Raw genomic sequence first — 17,043 nt, 5'->3', positions numbered from 1 at the left:
TTCATTTATTCATTTGTTTTCCGATACCTGCTTTTAGGGTGCATGGGATCTGGAGCTTATCCTATCAAGCTATCACTGTAAAGCAGAAAACCAATCCTGGATGGCACAACTGTCCATCTGAGACCATATACAAAGACACCCCTCTGAGCAATATAGGACCATCACCAATTCAACTACTGACACATTTGGATGTGGAAGGACATGCAGATTCCAGACAGAAGTCACCCACAATAAGTTGAAAATCCATCAGACTATAGGACAGCACTTTTCCAAAGTGTTATGTACTAAATTTTACACATTTTAATGGCTTGCATGCAGCATACAGTACAACTGAAGCTGATATTTTTCACATTTTAGTTCACATAAACTTACTGCTCCTTTCAGGAAAATTCTTGTCAGATCATTTAGGAAAATATAAAATTATGTTTTTGCAATTTGGAAGCTGTAAAAACCATGCTGCACTTCTGATACAAAGTTAACTCTTTCACATGACAGGTGGCCACTGCAAGTCGCAGGCTATACATCAATAACCAAGAGTTGGAATTTTAATGCTAAAGGATAGGAATTGCACAGTAATTGCTCCCACACTAGAACAGAATCCTTGCATGCAAGTTACAGAGCAGTTTATTACTGCATAAATGTTTACATTCCGAATACTGAATTTTTCCTGTTAAAAAATGTTTTGGCAATCGTGAGTAGGCCACATGAATGTCTGTGTTCTGACACACTACAGTCCATAACAGCAATTTTTACTAGCTCTGAAAGCAGTTTTAAGTGGTATGAAACCAAATGGTTTTTAATGCAGTTTCTTTTTTAAATCAACTGTGATAAAGGTTCTACGTCCCAAATTTCCATCTACAATTTACTCTTCGGCTGCATAGAGCTACAAGGGGGTTCTGATATTCCTGTTATGCCTGTGCTGATCTGGCAGTATAGGTTTACTGTTTTTTGTCTCTCTCTTGTTTTTGGTTTCTTAGTCAAAATAACAGTTTCCGCTGTTACTGCTTTCAGTGCTTAAGGCAACACAGTGACAATATATACAATATTTGGTACAATGGGAGAGAAACAAAAATGCTTCCCTTTAATAATAATATAGCACTGCCTTCATGGGTAGGTACTAGGCTATTGGCCCTAGGTCCTATATAAGCCTAGCCAAAGACACCCTGGCTTTCGCCACCTAAGAAAATTATTTTCCTGTGCCACTATCGAGCAGAGCCACAGAAGTGATCCCCGGGGTGAATTTCCTATCTCCCATCCAATCATCAAGATTTTTCTTGAAGAGTGCTAATGAGGAGCTTTGTTTCATATAGATAGGTAGTTTGTTCCAGAGTACGGGAACCCTCTGGGACAGGAATCTATCCCTCCAGCATGTTCTGTTTATTGTGGTGACAAGGTTTAGGTCCCTAGACCATGTAGCTCACAGGGATTGGGATTTCTTTAAGTGGAGCATGTCTAAAAGCTCTGGGTTTGACATAGCTTTGTGTGTTAGGCAGAGATCACCTCTGAGTAGGCGATATGCAATGGAGTAAAGCTGCAGTTTTTTGAGACTGTCTGCATAAGGCATCTGTTTGAGGCTGGTAATCCTCTTTGTGAGGTATTTCTGTGGCCTTTCCAGTTGTTGTAGATGTCTTGTGAGGTACATACCAAAAGGGGCATTGTACTCTATAATGGGTCTAATGAGTGATGAGTAGAGGAGAACAATGACCTTTTTCCTGGATGAGAAACCATTTGTGATGAAGTGTGCCACATAGAAGGATTTCCTGACTACTGTGGCGATGTGATTATCAAAGGAGAGACTACTGTCCACCTGTGTCCCAAGGTCTCTTATCACACTTTCGGTGTAAGGTAGACTACCACCTATGTGGTAGTTCATGGGTACTGAGTTTTTACCAAAAGGGATGACAATGCACTTTTTGGCACTGAGCTTGAGGCCATGGCTTTGACACCAGGCATCTGTCTCAACGAGGCCCTTTTGTAGGATGTCCACATCTTTTGGAGTTTTGATTATGGCTCCTAGTTTGCAGTCATCTGCGAACTTCGTTAGCCAAAGACCTTCTGTGTTGGCCTGTACTTCAGAGAAGTAGATACCAAACAGGAGAGTACCCAGGACTGAACCCTGTGGTACTCCACTTGTTACTGGTCTGAAGTCGGATTTGGAGTCTGCTGCTTTCACAGTGTGGGTTGCGTCAGTGAGCCACTTGGCAACTCATCTTGTGACATAGGGATTTATACCTAGTTTACTGAGTTTATCTATAATTCCAGAGTGGGGGATGGTGTCGAAAGCCTTGGCGAGATCTAGATAGGCTGTGTGAACCACCTTACCCTCATCTACGGCTTTGGTGACTATTTCAAAGAAGTCTATCAAGTTTAGGAGACATGATCTGCCTCTTACAAACTCGAACTGGGTGGGGTCCTGAGTTTGGAAATTACCAATGTCATTGTTTATAAGTTCCATGATGATACGTTCCAAAGCCTTGCAGACCAGGCTTGTTAGGCTAATGGGGTGGTAGTTTCCAGGGTCTGTGGTGGCTCCCCCTTTGTGGAGTGGGATAACTGTCACTGTGTGCCATTCAGTGGGCTCATAGCCTGAGGTGAGGCTATGATTGAACATGGTACTTAGGTGGGGTGCCCGTTCTTTCTGTAGTTCATGTAGAACACAGCCTGGGATGTCGTCAGGTCCCATGGATGCTGTGTTCTTGGCTTTGGATAGTGTTTTTTTTTACCTGTGCAGCCGTGATTACAGGAACTTTGCATTCTTCTGGTATAGAGATGGACCCTTTAGGGGATGACAGGGGGGATAAAGTTAGCACTGAACCTATCTGCCAGGATGTTGGCAATATCAGCTGGTTCTGTATATTTAGTGCCATTGTGCTGTAACTCAGAGCAGATCCGAGTGTTGCCATTGAGATTCTTGACATAGCTATAGAATGCTTTGTGGTTGTCTTTAGAGTCAGTGGCGATTTTGTTTTCATAACTAGCTTTGGAAGATTTTATGAGGGATCTCAGCTTCTTACTGAGGCTGACCAAGGAGTTTCTCCAATCATGGGGTTTTACTCTTTTCTGCAACAGTTTCTTTCTTCTGTTGTAGAGTTTGTTTACGGCAGGGGACCACCAGATTGGCCTCCTTTTTTGGAGGATAGCATCTTGGTTCTGTTATGGATTGCACGATCCATTAAGTGCTTATAAAGTGCATTTGTGTAGGATTCAGCAGTCATACCTCTATTGTCCGTCAGCATGGGTGTCGTGAAGTTTGCCACTTCTGTCTTAAGAAGCATGAAGTTGGCTTTGGAGAAATTTTATACTGTGGTTTCCCTAATAGGGGATAGGGGAGGGATGTGGATGTCTAGGGTGATTAGCTTGTGGTCGATCTGACCAATGAGGAATTGACCTCTGGTGTGGAGCACTGGTTGCCCATGTTGGTAATAAGCAGGTCTAGGATATTGCTGCCCCTGGTGGGGGTGTGGATATGTTGATCCATGGCATTGGAACTTATGAATTCCAGAAAACGTTGAGCACAAGAGTTGGTACATGAGTAGTTTTCCCAGTTAATGGTAGGGTAGTTGAACTCGCCCATTATTAGGGTGTTAGGTTGTACCCTAATATGTATTAAGAAATGAGGAGTGGGAATCCTGGGGAATGGTGGGGGATCTGTAGCAAGCTACAATTTGGATTGCAGTCTTGCCCAGAGTTAGTTGCACTTGGATAATCTCAGATGCATTATGCTGAGCAACTAGCCTGGAGGTGTGGATATCCTTAATGAATATGGACACGCCTCTGCCTTTAGTGTTTCGGTCAAGGTTAGGTGGCAGAAAGGTGTGGTATGAATTATAGCCTGGTAATGCAGGGATACTCTCTGGAGCCTTGAACCAGGTCTCTGTCACTGCACAGATGCTGATGTTCTCCATTTTAAGGAGTGCCTCAAGTAAGTGCATTTTGAGGTTTAGACTTCTAGCACTGAGTAGCAATACCTTCAGAGTCTTCTTGCCTGTACCAGTTAGGGTGGTGAATTTGTCATTTGAACCTTGCCTAAAAAAGGCACTATAGGGGTGGCTAGAGCCTTAGCCAGTATCCAGAATCCTAGGGGCGACAGGTGCAGGCCACCTCTGACAAAGCATCGTGGTTTGTCGATCATGTCATCCCAGGCAGACAGATACTGGATCCCCTTAGAATGACACCAGAAGCTTAGCCAATTGTTGTGGATATCATTTGGAAACAACCTTTTACCAGCTGAGCACATGCTTACTGTTTGTTTAACCATTTGTTGGCTGGTAAGCCCAGAAGACAAACTGTCTCTCTTCATTCGTAACCCGGGAGCACTATCTGGTTAAGTCATTACATCCAAGGGGCATCTCCAGGTGCATCTTTAGTTAACTCCTACTGACACCTCTAGGCGTAAAATATTACTTGTTCATATTTTCATAAATAATTCCAAACCCATGCCATGTACAAGGTTTTAAAAGATTTCATCTTAAAGCTTACACAATGGCAAACTCAAATGCATTAATATATGACCTCTGTGTAGTGCAGGTAAACAGATATTAACTACTGTTTTTATGATATTCATTTATATAAATATACTTTTCACAGTTTTCTAAATATCTCAGCAACCAAGTAACATAGATAGAAGTCCTTACTCTCATATGAACGCTCTCAGCTAAGTGAATAAAATACTGCTGACAGTATGTGTGCAGCTTGAGTGGTTGCTGAGATATTGTAAATTGTTTACAAAATATTACAAATGTAATAGTTACTTCTAACATTTGGTTTAAGACCTAGAACCTAAAGAATACTATCGCTATAAAAATAGTTTGTGCTGAAGAATTTGCCTTTTATACTTCTTTCATAACACCTATGGTTCCAGAGATATGAACATTTGTTTGAAATGTGAAGGCAATTTGATTCTGCCAAAAGGCTTAGGCTCTGCCCACTGGAAGTTACAGTGTAAACTTCCTGAGCTCCATTGGAGCGAATGAGTTAAGTGACTTGCTCAGAATCACATAACAGGAAAATGAAGATGAAAGGAATCAAACCTTGTACCTAGGCACAGGAAGCATCTAATTAATAATTCAAATATACTTACTGGTTCAGAAAATAGTGACCCACCCCCCACTCCCAACAAACACTCTTTCTCAAAATGTCAGCAATTTCTCTGCATCACATATGCTTACTCTGAAGTGAAATTCCCCAAGAAAAACTGAGGAATCTAATCCAGTGTACATTACTGTCTTCACCACACAAATATTAAATGTTTGACACCTAGGATTTTACTTGAAAACAGTGTCCAGACGGCAGTCGTGTTTAGTCTTTTGGAATAAAGCTTTAAAAAACTGCCACAGGCTGAAGTCTTTCACCTACATTTACCAGATTAACATCCTGTATTTCTGCACATCTTTCACCCATTTTTCTACTACTATATTTGATTCTAACCAGCATTCTGTATTTTTTTTAATTAAATTACAAAGCATAAACTTTTATCTGCATTTTTGTAGAACAATACTCCCTCGGATGTGCAGTAGCAAGTCCCACCACCCAACACCCAGTGGCATGTTTAATAAGGAATGAGTATTCATGGTGATGTCTTCACCGCCCTGATGAATATTCATCAGGTATTCAGCACGTTAGCTCAAGGGGGGGGGTACCATCATGTAATGCTAAAGAAACAGGACTATAACTGAAAGTAATTTTTTTTTATGTTTTTGCAGGGAGGCAGGCCCCCTTGCCACCCCCCTGCAAATTAAATAGACCACCTCCAAAACCGCAGTACATTGAGGAAAAGGGTGAATTTCCCATTCTGCGCTGCAGGGACAGTCTTCTAAATTTTGTTCTAAAACACTCAAAGTTGCTAGGATAACAGGATTTGCATTAGCTTGCGTTTTTTTTAAGGGTATGTTGTCTGAAATTGAAATATATGGCATTATTTAGTGAGTAATCCTCAGTGAGTTGTCAGAAAACTGCAAATTTTATGAGGAACAAACTAAAAATACGAGGCAAAAATTTGGACAGTTGAGAGGTATGTGGTAACAAAATCAGGACAGCATTAACACTTGCACTCTAAGCTCAATTGATGCAGCTTAAAATAATAAGAATAAAAAACACGTACATACCAAACATTATAACTGCAATGTTCCACTATAAAACTTTAAGTAGTGTCTGTTGGCCTGTTTTCAGTCCTGCTATTTGTTGGCTGCAAGAAAATAGTGCTATGCCTTACAATCTTTGTTAGAGAGAAAACAGCAAAAAAATGCACTACTGGCATAACAGCTACAACACTGGTAGTTAAAAAAACAAAACATTAAACCACTATTAGAGACATATAACCACAAGACAGGACCAATGTATGCATGATGTCACTGTCAAATCTGCATGGTAGTCAATTATGCATACATTTGCATACGACAGCACGGCCATTTGACATGTCAATCATAGAAGCCATGCCCACTTCTGTACAGTCCAACCAAGGGGGAACTAGTCTAGAACAACACCCTTTTATCTTCTGTGTTCTTGGTGGCATGACAGCATGCACTAAATTTAAACTCCGTTCATCTCAGTACCTCAATTTCAGATTCCTTGCCGACAGCAACATATTCCAAAATTTCACTCCATTTGGACAGAAGACGGACTCTTGACTTGGAAGGATCTGTCTATGAAAGGGTAACTTTTTACTATTCATTTGGGTATCTACGAAATCGACTGACCATCAATGAAGTCTAGAAAAAACTTGTTCTCCTCTGGCCCTGCCTAATGTTCTTTTGTTTAATGCAAAGCAGTCTCAAACTCTGCACCTTCGCATGGAACGTAGGGAATGACAAAAAGGCAGTGCCTTCCTGGAAGGAGGTGGAAGACTTCCAAAAACAGAAATTGGAGTCTCAAAGGTTACAAGGGGGGCAAGATGGAGCTTACAATGCAGCAGTTTTACTGACAATCATCTATGGTTATGGTGAGCATGCTTACAGTACTGTATCGTTTTCACTGTAAGAATCACAGCTACAATATCACACAATATGGGAAGTAAAGCTAGCCATTCATGTAGGGAAAGGGAACACACATGCCAAGCAGAACTGCAGTGGCAAAGCTGTGCCCTGCTCCTGGAAAGATGCTTAGCATGTGATGTCTAGAAGACTGTTTCAAAAGTAAGTCTGTGCTAAAATATTCTGAAAAGACAGCACTATCAGCTGCTGCCCTTGGCGACTGCACTGTCATTTGGCCTTGTAAGTTTTTTCTGCTATAATCATTGCAAAAAGAAATGCAGACAGCCACTAATGTTTCCTTGGATGATGACATTTCCTTAATACCTGTCATGAAAAAGGCAAACTGATGTTCAGGTTGCATGAATTCTAGTTCTGTCTACATGATAAGTTATCTCTGTTCATACAGCAGATGCAGGATTTTTTTTCCACTTTTTTTGCTTTGTTCTGGGAATCAGGGGAAAATACCCTTGAGCAAGATGGCCTATTTCAGTGCTAGTTCCACAGTCATGTTAGGTAAAAAGGAAGTTGTTCTGACACACCATGTCATTGCAAAAGGCACTGGTAAGGTATTCTGCACCTTAAGGCTTACAATTGTGAAATTCTTCTGCATGGCATAATGACCACTAAGAGGAGATTCGGGCACAGGAAATTCACATCTGCTGTGTTGTCTTATTCAAAAAAAGAACATACAGCTTTTTAAAACAGTGTTCGAATCCCATGAAAGAGGCACTGTATTTCATCCTTCGACAACTGCTTCAAGTTGTCAAAGGGGGTTCCAAAGGTAGGCAAATTTAGATGGCAGAAAAGAATCATCCTGACTGATGAAAAGGAGAAACCTCTGCCAAATAGTTGAGAAATAAAAAGCTTGTTAGAAAGAAGCCACCTTATGCCATATGCCATTCTACATGCACTAAATTTAACTCTATTCAACAGGTAAGATTTCCTTCTCTCTTCTTCCATAGCATCCTTAAGTACTGTACATATAGATCTCAGGAGGCATAAAATCTGAATGTGGGAATAGGGACCTCTCTTGAAGACTTCTTTAGGGGATTCAGATTTGGGTGCACAAATGCCCCTAATTTTTGAAACACGACTGCACAAGATGGAATGTCTAAGGAAGAAAGAAAAACCTTGAGTCATCCACTTGGAAGCAGTTTTGAAAGATGTCATCTTTGCAAGAGACACGGCATACAGGGCTAGTCACAAAAAAAAAAAAAAAAAAACTTCTTTCGAAAGGTCTTCATTGAATGAGGATCATCAGACTGCTGAATGACTTCCATAGAAAGCAGTCAGGAGGAGGAATGGCAACACCAAATACTGGAGGAAAATGGACAATTCACACCACAGACCAGAAGGGAAAGGGAGGACATTCAATGAGTACAGAAGATCATAATACGCTGATCTGAAGAGGTCATACTGTAAAGACTGTATGGACCAACTATTCCCCATACATCTGTGAAATTGCTACTTCATGGGAGGAGTTGTGTGGTTGACTATCAATGGAGGCATTCACAAGGGCATGGGACATATAGAAAAAAAAGAGGTGGTGGAAGGAATGGACTAGAGGCAGAAGATGAAATTCACTTAAATGGCAATCTAGATAGGCTGACTCCTTCTATCAAGTGACTGTGTTGTCGCATCAGAAACAAGGAACTCAGTCCCCTTAGATTCCCCCAGCAAGTGACTAATCAGATGTAGGCAACGGGGAGAAGGCAACTACAGACTAGCTCAACATACAGGAAGGCTATGCACCTCTCATTCTCGTGTTGTACAGCAAGCAGACCTGAAAACAAGCAAATAAAGTGCAGGATGTGGTGAGACATGTACCAGGGGCAGTGACAGTGCATTAAGCCTGGTGTGAGCATCAGGTACTAATGGTGTAGGGCTTGTCCATTCTAATATCTGGCCATGTCTCATCAGATGATATAAAGACCAAACAATTTTAGACTTAAAATAGTACTCAACCCTTGTATGCGGATCAAGACCAGTGGTGATGGACTCCTACACTCAAGACCAGCTTCAACAAAATCCACTCTGCGTTACAAGGCACCAGAGTTGTGGGCTCAAATGCAGTAGAAGTCATATCACATGTCTGTAGGTCTCACTCTCAAAAGTTGTTGTTGGAGAGAGACTGTGTCTCAGCTCAACCTTCCACTCATCACAATGCTCAGCCGTCAGCAGATGTGGAGGTCATCACATGTGAAGATGCAGAGGCTACACTGCAATGGGTGCAGGCTTGATCCTGTCTTTTCTAGTGCTGCCTTGCCTTACCCACTTCTCTTCTTGACAGGACCTGCAGAAATGACTTTGGTGGAATCGCTGTCCTGGCCTTCTTTCATTGCTGACAGCTTGTGAGCAAACAGACTTCTTCTGTCTGCAGTTTACTGCTACACTGAAAAGCTAACCCTTTCATTATCTCCTACAACTCTGCTCTTGGTAAAGACAAAGGAGATAGCCTCCTTCTGTTGCTTTGGTTAGTAACTGTCATGTCAGGAGGTTTAATACAGAGACAGCAAAAGAAGTGGTCTAACCTCCATGAGGTCTGTACTGCAAACTGATTTATCTGGACCATATGAGGTTATTAGGCTAATGGCCCCTGGGCCCTTACGAGCTTAGCCAAGTTCAACCCCATGTTCTCAAGAGTGTCTGGTTAAAGCAAATTCTAAAATCAGCACCTATTGTCCCTGTCCAAGAGGGAAACAGGTGGAACCCCCAAGTGAATGTCCAGTTACCCACTGAGTCAACCAAATTATGCTTAAATAGGGCCCCATACTATGATAATCACTGCAGCTGAATCTTTAGCATTTATAGGTTTATTTTAAGTATACATCATATTCTATATACCCCTTTCAAAAGCACAGACAGTAAACCTAAAAGACTGCAAAGTACCATGGTAAGGCAATGCAATATTTTACAGTAAGAGCTCCCATGTAGTTGCACACAGCTTTGTGGTAAAGCATACTGTAAAACCTATGTCACCTCAGTACGGCATGCTGTGTAGTGACATCAGGCCACACAGTGCTTCTAGAAATCCAAAGTACAGGAGCGACTGGTATCTGGCTAATGTGCACCACTTAGGAACACAGGACAGCTCTGTTATACCACCACAGATTACCCAATGTTCACAAATCATTTAAGTCTGAAGTAGCATACAAGACATACTGTGCAACATATATGTACACATCCATGCAGTACATTTATGAAAACCTGGTTAAGTTTTCAAGGGGTGGAATTATCAACTTTTTAAGCAAGAAATGAGTGGAATTATGTTTGTCTTGCCTATCTCTGAGCACTGCATACATGCATACTGAAAATCCTATGCAGATATGAAGAGATTTTCCTGCCTATTTTGCTTCTATATATACCACATAGCACTACTTTAATACATTTGAGACTATACCTCAATTATGACTTCATTTATAAAACATTCTTCACTCATGGAGCTAAGTGCAAAATGTGTGCATGTGTTCTTACAAGCCAATGTACTTTTGCAAATCTACCTGGTGTCTTTCCAACAACAGAGAATTTCCTCCAATTCATTATGTACATCTTGATATTTTTCCAGGTGCTACTTTCTCCAACTTTTCTGGGCAGTTAATGTAATTTTATAATGTGCTACACATCCCAACATGACTTGAGGGGAGAACAATTTGTCTGCTGTTCTTTCTCCCACAGTACATTTTTTGTCCCCATAATATGACAAGGCCTGGACACAGTGTGTTCCCATAACACAATCATATGTATTGTCTCAGCATTCACTCAAAATGCTATAGATGTGACTCACTGGCATCACAGAGCAATAGTCCAGTCTTCAGAGTTTGCTGATCTCTGGGCTTTGGCGTGGTTCTTGTGCTATTCCATATCCTTATTTGGATAAAGGGAAGCTTCTTTGTTCACCAGTGGGAGTGGGGAGCACTGAGCAGCCTATTTGTCCCTAGAGCAGTGGTTCCAGCCAGAAACTTGTAGTCTATTGGCCATTTTGGGTCAATTCCTAGCTCTTTTCAACCCCCTGCTATAAAGCCCACTTTAGCGTGATTTAGCGCGGAGTTGCCCATAGAGCACCATCTGGCAGCGCCGGTTAAACTATTTCTGGCTCCGTAAAGTCTGCTCTTCAATTTTTCCCTTAGAACTTCTCTACTTGCAATCTAAACAGTCTATTCTCTATCTCAAAAGCTCAGCACTTGCTCCTAAAGCATTTTTATATAGGTAAAGTACTTGTATAGTAAACAAAGTACTACATTAGCCTAGAGTCCCCTTGAGTACCCATTTCCCTATAGGTCCCTTCTGACTCAGTTACACAGCAAACTTTTTCACTTTTTCTAGCATGTCGAAGGGTCAGTTGCTAGCGTCCTCTCCTGTTCAGCTGGTGAATCTGGGCATCTTGAGGCAATGTTACAATTGCCTCATGTACACAGACAACCCACTCCTTCTCCCACAAAACACAAATACATGTGAGAGATGCAACTATATAGCCAAACTGGAGGCTGAGCTCTCTCAACTCAGGACTGGCAAGACCAGACAGGAGGAGAAGGAAACCACGCACACCACAAACCCAGTTTCACATAGAACTATCACAACTGCAAAACAAACACATAAACACACAAAGACATACTCGGAGGCACTGATCAAAAATCTACCAAAACTACAGAGGCCTCCAAAGCAGACACCCAAGCAACTGCCACCTCAAGACATAAGACATGCAACACATAGTTCTCAAAGTCAGTGTGCTAAACAGTCACAGCCCTTAAGGCCAAACACAATGCCAGACACACTTGTTATAGGTGACTCCATAGTCAGACACACTGACGTCCCACTCACCAGACTGAACAAGGAAAAGATCACAGTAAGCTGCCTGTCAGGCGCTAGAATCCGCCACATAACACAAGCACTCAGGTCACTCCACAGCAAGTACAAGTATGACACGGTCATTGTCCATGCTGGTGTGAACGACCTGAGACGTACCTCCCTGGACTACATGAAGAGACATAGAGGAGCTCTCAGATTATGTAGCCCAGGCCGGTATGACCCTGACCCTGAGCAGTATCCTACCCTCACCAAGAATGATGCCACAATACAGAGACAAAATGATCAGCTTTAATAATTGGTTTAATTACTGGTGTCATTCTAAGGGGATCCAATGTCTGTCTGCCTGGGATGACATGCTTGACAAGCCACGCTGCTTCGCAAGGGACGGCTTGAACCTGTCACCCCTGGGCTTCCGGATATTGGCAAAGGCTCTTGCCACCCCATAGTGCCTTTTTAGGCAAGGCTCAAATGATAAACCTACCGCCCTAGAAAACAAAAATGGAGAAAACTAAGGGTAATACTGCTCAATGCCAGAAGTCTAAACCTCAAGATGCACGCCCTCGAAGCCCTCCTCAGTATGGAGAACATCAATGTCTGTGCTGTGACTGAAACCTGGTTCAAGGCTCCTGAGAGCACCCCAGCACTATCAGGTTATACCTCATATCATGCGTTCCACCCCAAAATCCGGACCGAACCACAAAAGGAGGGGAGTATCCATATTCATAAAGGATACCCACACCTCCAGGTTAGTGGCAATGCACGGCATCGGAGACCATCCAGGTGCAATTAACCATAGGTAAAACTGCCCTACAGTTTGTAACATGCTACAGACCACCTTCTCAAACTCAGGAAACCCACACAGCCTTCCTGAAGACACTGGAGAGTATGAATGTCTCTCCAAATACCATCATATTGGGTGACTTCAACTACCCAAACATAGACTGGGAACATTACTCAAGCCCCAACACCCTAGCCCAAAGGTTCCTGGAGTTCATAAACTCAAATGCTATGGAACAACTAGTCACCATTCCCACAAGAGGAGAAAATATACTAGACCTGATCATCACAAACATGGGGACAAAATGCTCCACACGGAAGTATATCCCTCATTGGTGAGATCAGACCATAAATTAATCTCACTGGAGATCCACATCCCGCCCCACCCCAGCAAAAGACCACAGTGAAGAACTTCTCAAAAGCAAACTTCACACTTCTTAAGACTGGAGTGGTATCCTTCAAGGCCCCCGAGCCAGTGGAAACCACAACCCACGCTGCTGAAACCCTTACAAATGCCTTCTACGAGCACCTCCAGGAATGTATGGATCAAGCAATCCCTAATAAAATCAAGACCCTTTCCACCAAAGGCAGGCACCCGGTCTGGTGGACCCCAGCCATAAACAAACTCTACAACAAGAAGAGAAAGCTACTACATGACAGAGCAAAATTCCTAAAAGGGAAGGCATCTCTGATCAATACTAGCAAAAAACTACCATCACTCATAAAATCATCCAAGGCCAACTTTGAGAGAAAAATCGCTAATGACACAAAAGACAATCATAAGGCCTTCTTTAGCTATGTTAGAAACCTGGGTGGAAACTCCCAGATATGCTCAGAATTAGTCCAAAATTATAACAAAAAAAATCACTGAACTCACAGACATTGCCAACATACTGGCAGACAGGTTCAGTGCAAATTTCTCCTCCTCCCCCAAAAGGAGAAATATCTATCCCACCAGAGTCTAGCCTCCCAAACATCTCAGATGCCCAGGTGAGAGCTGCTCTCTCTAAAGCAAAAAACACAGCATCAATGGGACCGGACGGTGTCCCCGGCTGTGTGCTACACGAACTCAATGAGGAACTAAACCCACACATAAGGCTGCTGTTTAATCTTAGCCTTACTACAGGATACGTACCCAGAGAATGGCGTACGGCAACTGTGGTCCCACTCCACAAAGGCGGTGCTTCTACGGACCCTGGAAATTACCGCCCCATAAGCTTGACGAGCCTTGTCTGCAAAGCTATGGAGAGGATCATAATGGAACTCATAAATAAAGACATTGGGGACCTACAGACACTGGATCCTACCCAATCTGGCTTTGTCAAGGGCAGATCCTGCCTCTTGAACTTAGTCGACTTTTTCAAAACAGTCACTAAAGGCCATTGATGAGGGTAAGGCAGTTTACACAGCCTACCTTGACCTAGCAAAAGCGTTCGACACAATACCCCACTCGGGCATCACAGAAAAGCTCACCAGCTTAGATGTAAACCCATATGTCACAAGATGGGTTGCAAACTGGCTCAAGGACAGAACACACAGGGTTAGAGTTGCTGGTGCCATGTCAGAGACTAAGCCGGTCACGAGCGGTGTCCCACAGGGCTCAGTCCTGGGCCCCCTCTTGTTCGGCATTTATTTTTCTGAAGTGCAGGCAAACATAGGGGGATTGTGGCTGACAAAATTTGCAGATGACTGCAAACTGGGCACCATAATTGACACTCCATCAGACACAGATATCCTCCAGAGAGGTCTCATAGAAATGGATAACTGGTGCCAGAGCCATGGCCTTAAGCTAAATGCCAAAATATGTATAGTCATACCCTTTGGGAAAAACAAGGTAACCCCTAATTACCACATAGGTGGTAATCCATTAAACACGGAAGACGTTATCAGGGACCTGGGTACCCAAGTTGACAGTAACCTCTCTTTTGACACTCACATTGCCAAAGTGGTTAGGAAGACCTTCTACATTGCCCACCTGATCATGAAGGGATTCACATCCAGATCAGGAGAGGTCATTGCACCCCTGTACTCTTCACTTATCAGACCAATGATTGAGTACAACACCCTATTCCGAATGTACCTTACCCGACACCTGCAGCAGTTGGAAAGACCCCAAAAGTTCCTCACCAAAAGGATAAAGGGGCTCAAACATATGTCATACGATGCCCGACTGAAGAAACTCCAGCTCTATTCAGTCGCATACCGACTGCTCAGAGGTGATCTGTGCCTGACATACAAGGCCATGTCCAACCCGGAATTAATGGACATGCTCCACCTCAAAAATCCAAATCCACCAGAGCCACGAGAGCAAGAGACTTAAACCTCAACACGGATATAAATAGGACGTGCTGGAGGGACAGATTCATCACCCAGAGACTCCCTACACTATGGAACAGAATCCCAGTCCATGTGAGGCAGAGCCCCTCACTGACTCTGTTCAAGAGAAATCTTGACGAGTGGATGGGAGATCGTAGGTTTACCCCGGGAATCATCTCTGTGTCACTGCTGGACAGAGGCACAGCAAACTAACGGGTATAGTATTCTCATCCTAAGGGGTGGTGAAAGCCACACACACTCTGGCTAGGCTTATAAATGCCCTAGGGCAGACAGCCTAGTATGAACCTATGAACCTAAGTTTGAATGTTTTTTTCAGTGATACACCATAGTCTGCGTTATCTGTAAGCAACAAAAATGCCTTTTCTTGATCATTTATGCTTCCTTCCAGGCAAAGCAGCCAAACAAAGTTTGTTCATATCACTTGGTCATCTGCAACTTAAAGTTAATTTCACAAATTTACTATAACAGGCACTATTCAGCTTTTTGATATATCCAGTATGGACTACTGATGCAAATAGGCAGAAAAAGAAATTTTCCTAAACAAAAATAAAGTTGTCTGTTTGCTGTTGTCTGTGATGGGAAATGTGAATTACGAGGAAAGACCTCCTGGATGAAGTAGCGGGGAATGGAGGGTACAATTATTTAAATTACCATTTAACTATCTGGTCATTAACTGTAGAGTGATACAGAAGCAAATTAACCTGCAATCTGTAAGTATGTACCCTATGACATGTTCAACTGTCATATATACAGTCATGTTTCCAAATACAAGCAAATGGCATTATAAGTAAAGAAATAGTAGAACAGAAGCAAACTGACCAATTATTTATTAAGAAAATTAACTAAATTTTGTAGTATATTTTTATTAACTTAACTGTGCAAGTAAACTGGCCCTAAAGAGTGAGGGTAAATTGTACCATACAGACAGAAAATTTAGCACAGCCAAACATCGTGCATGTTTTCAGAAGGTGTGAGAAAATTGGAAAACCCATAGTAAACCCATGTAGATGAAGGGAGGACAAACTCCAAACAATATAGCATCCAAGGAGTTTGGATCCTGAAGCTGACACACAAACACCTACGACACTCTGGTTCCCAAAGAAAATGGGATAAAATATGGGAAGTAAAAGTTAGTTTAAACATTATGGAGATCCAGGAACCATATTAATACATACAATCTGGCGAGTTAATGCAGAGGATTAAGGCTACAAACAGTTAACAAGTTGCTTCCTGTGGTCCAGAGTTCAATCCCTCAGCCCTCATTTGCATACTGTATGACCTTGAAGAAGTCACTTAACCAGAAATTGCTTTGGGGAAACTGGGATAGGATCATCCATCCCTTCTGGATCACATGCCTTGTAACTACCCATGAACCTACAAAAGTTACTTGGTAATGAATAAAACATTAAAGACCTTAGTAATGATTATTAAACAGGCTGTAACAAGACAAGTTCAAAGCCAAGATTTAGAGATTCGTAACTCTGCGATCTAATCACTATGCCACAGTGGCGACAACTTCTGCTGGTCAATCCACGTATTACTTGTACTGTATATGAGGGATAAGAACTCATGATGACCAGCATTTTCCATTTACTTTCTAGAGCTGTATGAAGCAAAGCAGGAAAAAAAAAGAAGCACACAAAACTTACAGTCCTCCTAAAACTTTGATTGACCCAATAGAAGCAAATGGCAGTGTTTGGCAAGGGTAGAAGTTCTCGTTTTCTTGGACTGTTTCCTTGTTGATGGACAAAACATCACCTGCAAGTGTCATGAATTTCCCTTTAAAAAAAGGCTTTTCATACAGGATGACCTATTGTTAAAAAGAAAATAAGAAAAAAAAATGAAAGGGTAATACAAGACAAATTTAGGTTTTCTGAAATCTGAGACCAACACCTAAACTTTGCACCTTGCAATCAGGAGTTCTGAGAACTATTTAAGGGCATCGCTCACGAAACTGACATGTTATCTTTGAAACCCATCAGACCAGTGCTTTTAAAATAGCAGATCTACCCGGTGTCTTTCAAACCACATAGAGAATCCCCCACCCCCTACAGTGTATAGTTAACAATACTCACGAAATACAGGAAAGACTGAAAATAACAAATTACATTTTTTAAACTAGCAATGAAATTCGAATTACCATACTACAACACAA

General features: G+C 42.1%; 1 protein-coding gene across 2 annotated transcripts in view; it reads right to left on the bottom strand.

Moving 5' to 3' along the window:
• The window catches only part of LOC122796436, a 2,401,740-nt gene that overhangs the window by 364,360 nt on the left and 2,020,337 nt on the right, over nucleotides 1-17,043 (bottom strand). For both annotated transcript variants that reach the window (XM_044064916.1, XM_044064908.1), the window contains exon 11: nucleotides 16,538-16,698. In XM_044064916.1, coding sequence (XP_043920851.1) covers nucleotides 16,538-16,698 — 161 coding nt within the window. The remainder of the gene's footprint in view (nucleotides 1-16,537; nucleotides 16,699-17,043) is intronic.

The sequence above is a fragment of the Protopterus annectens genome, chromosome 1.part0 (genome assembly GCF_019279795.1).
Source record: "Protopterus annectens isolate FY-2018-M chromosome 1.part0, PAN1.0, whole genome shotgun sequence".
Classification (NCBI taxonomy): domain Eukaryota; kingdom Metazoa; phylum Chordata; order Ceratodontiformes; family Protopteridae; genus Protopterus; species Protopterus annectens.
The sequence above is the reverse complement of the archived record's forward strand: the minus strand, read 5'-3'. Positions and strand labels throughout refer to the sequence as shown.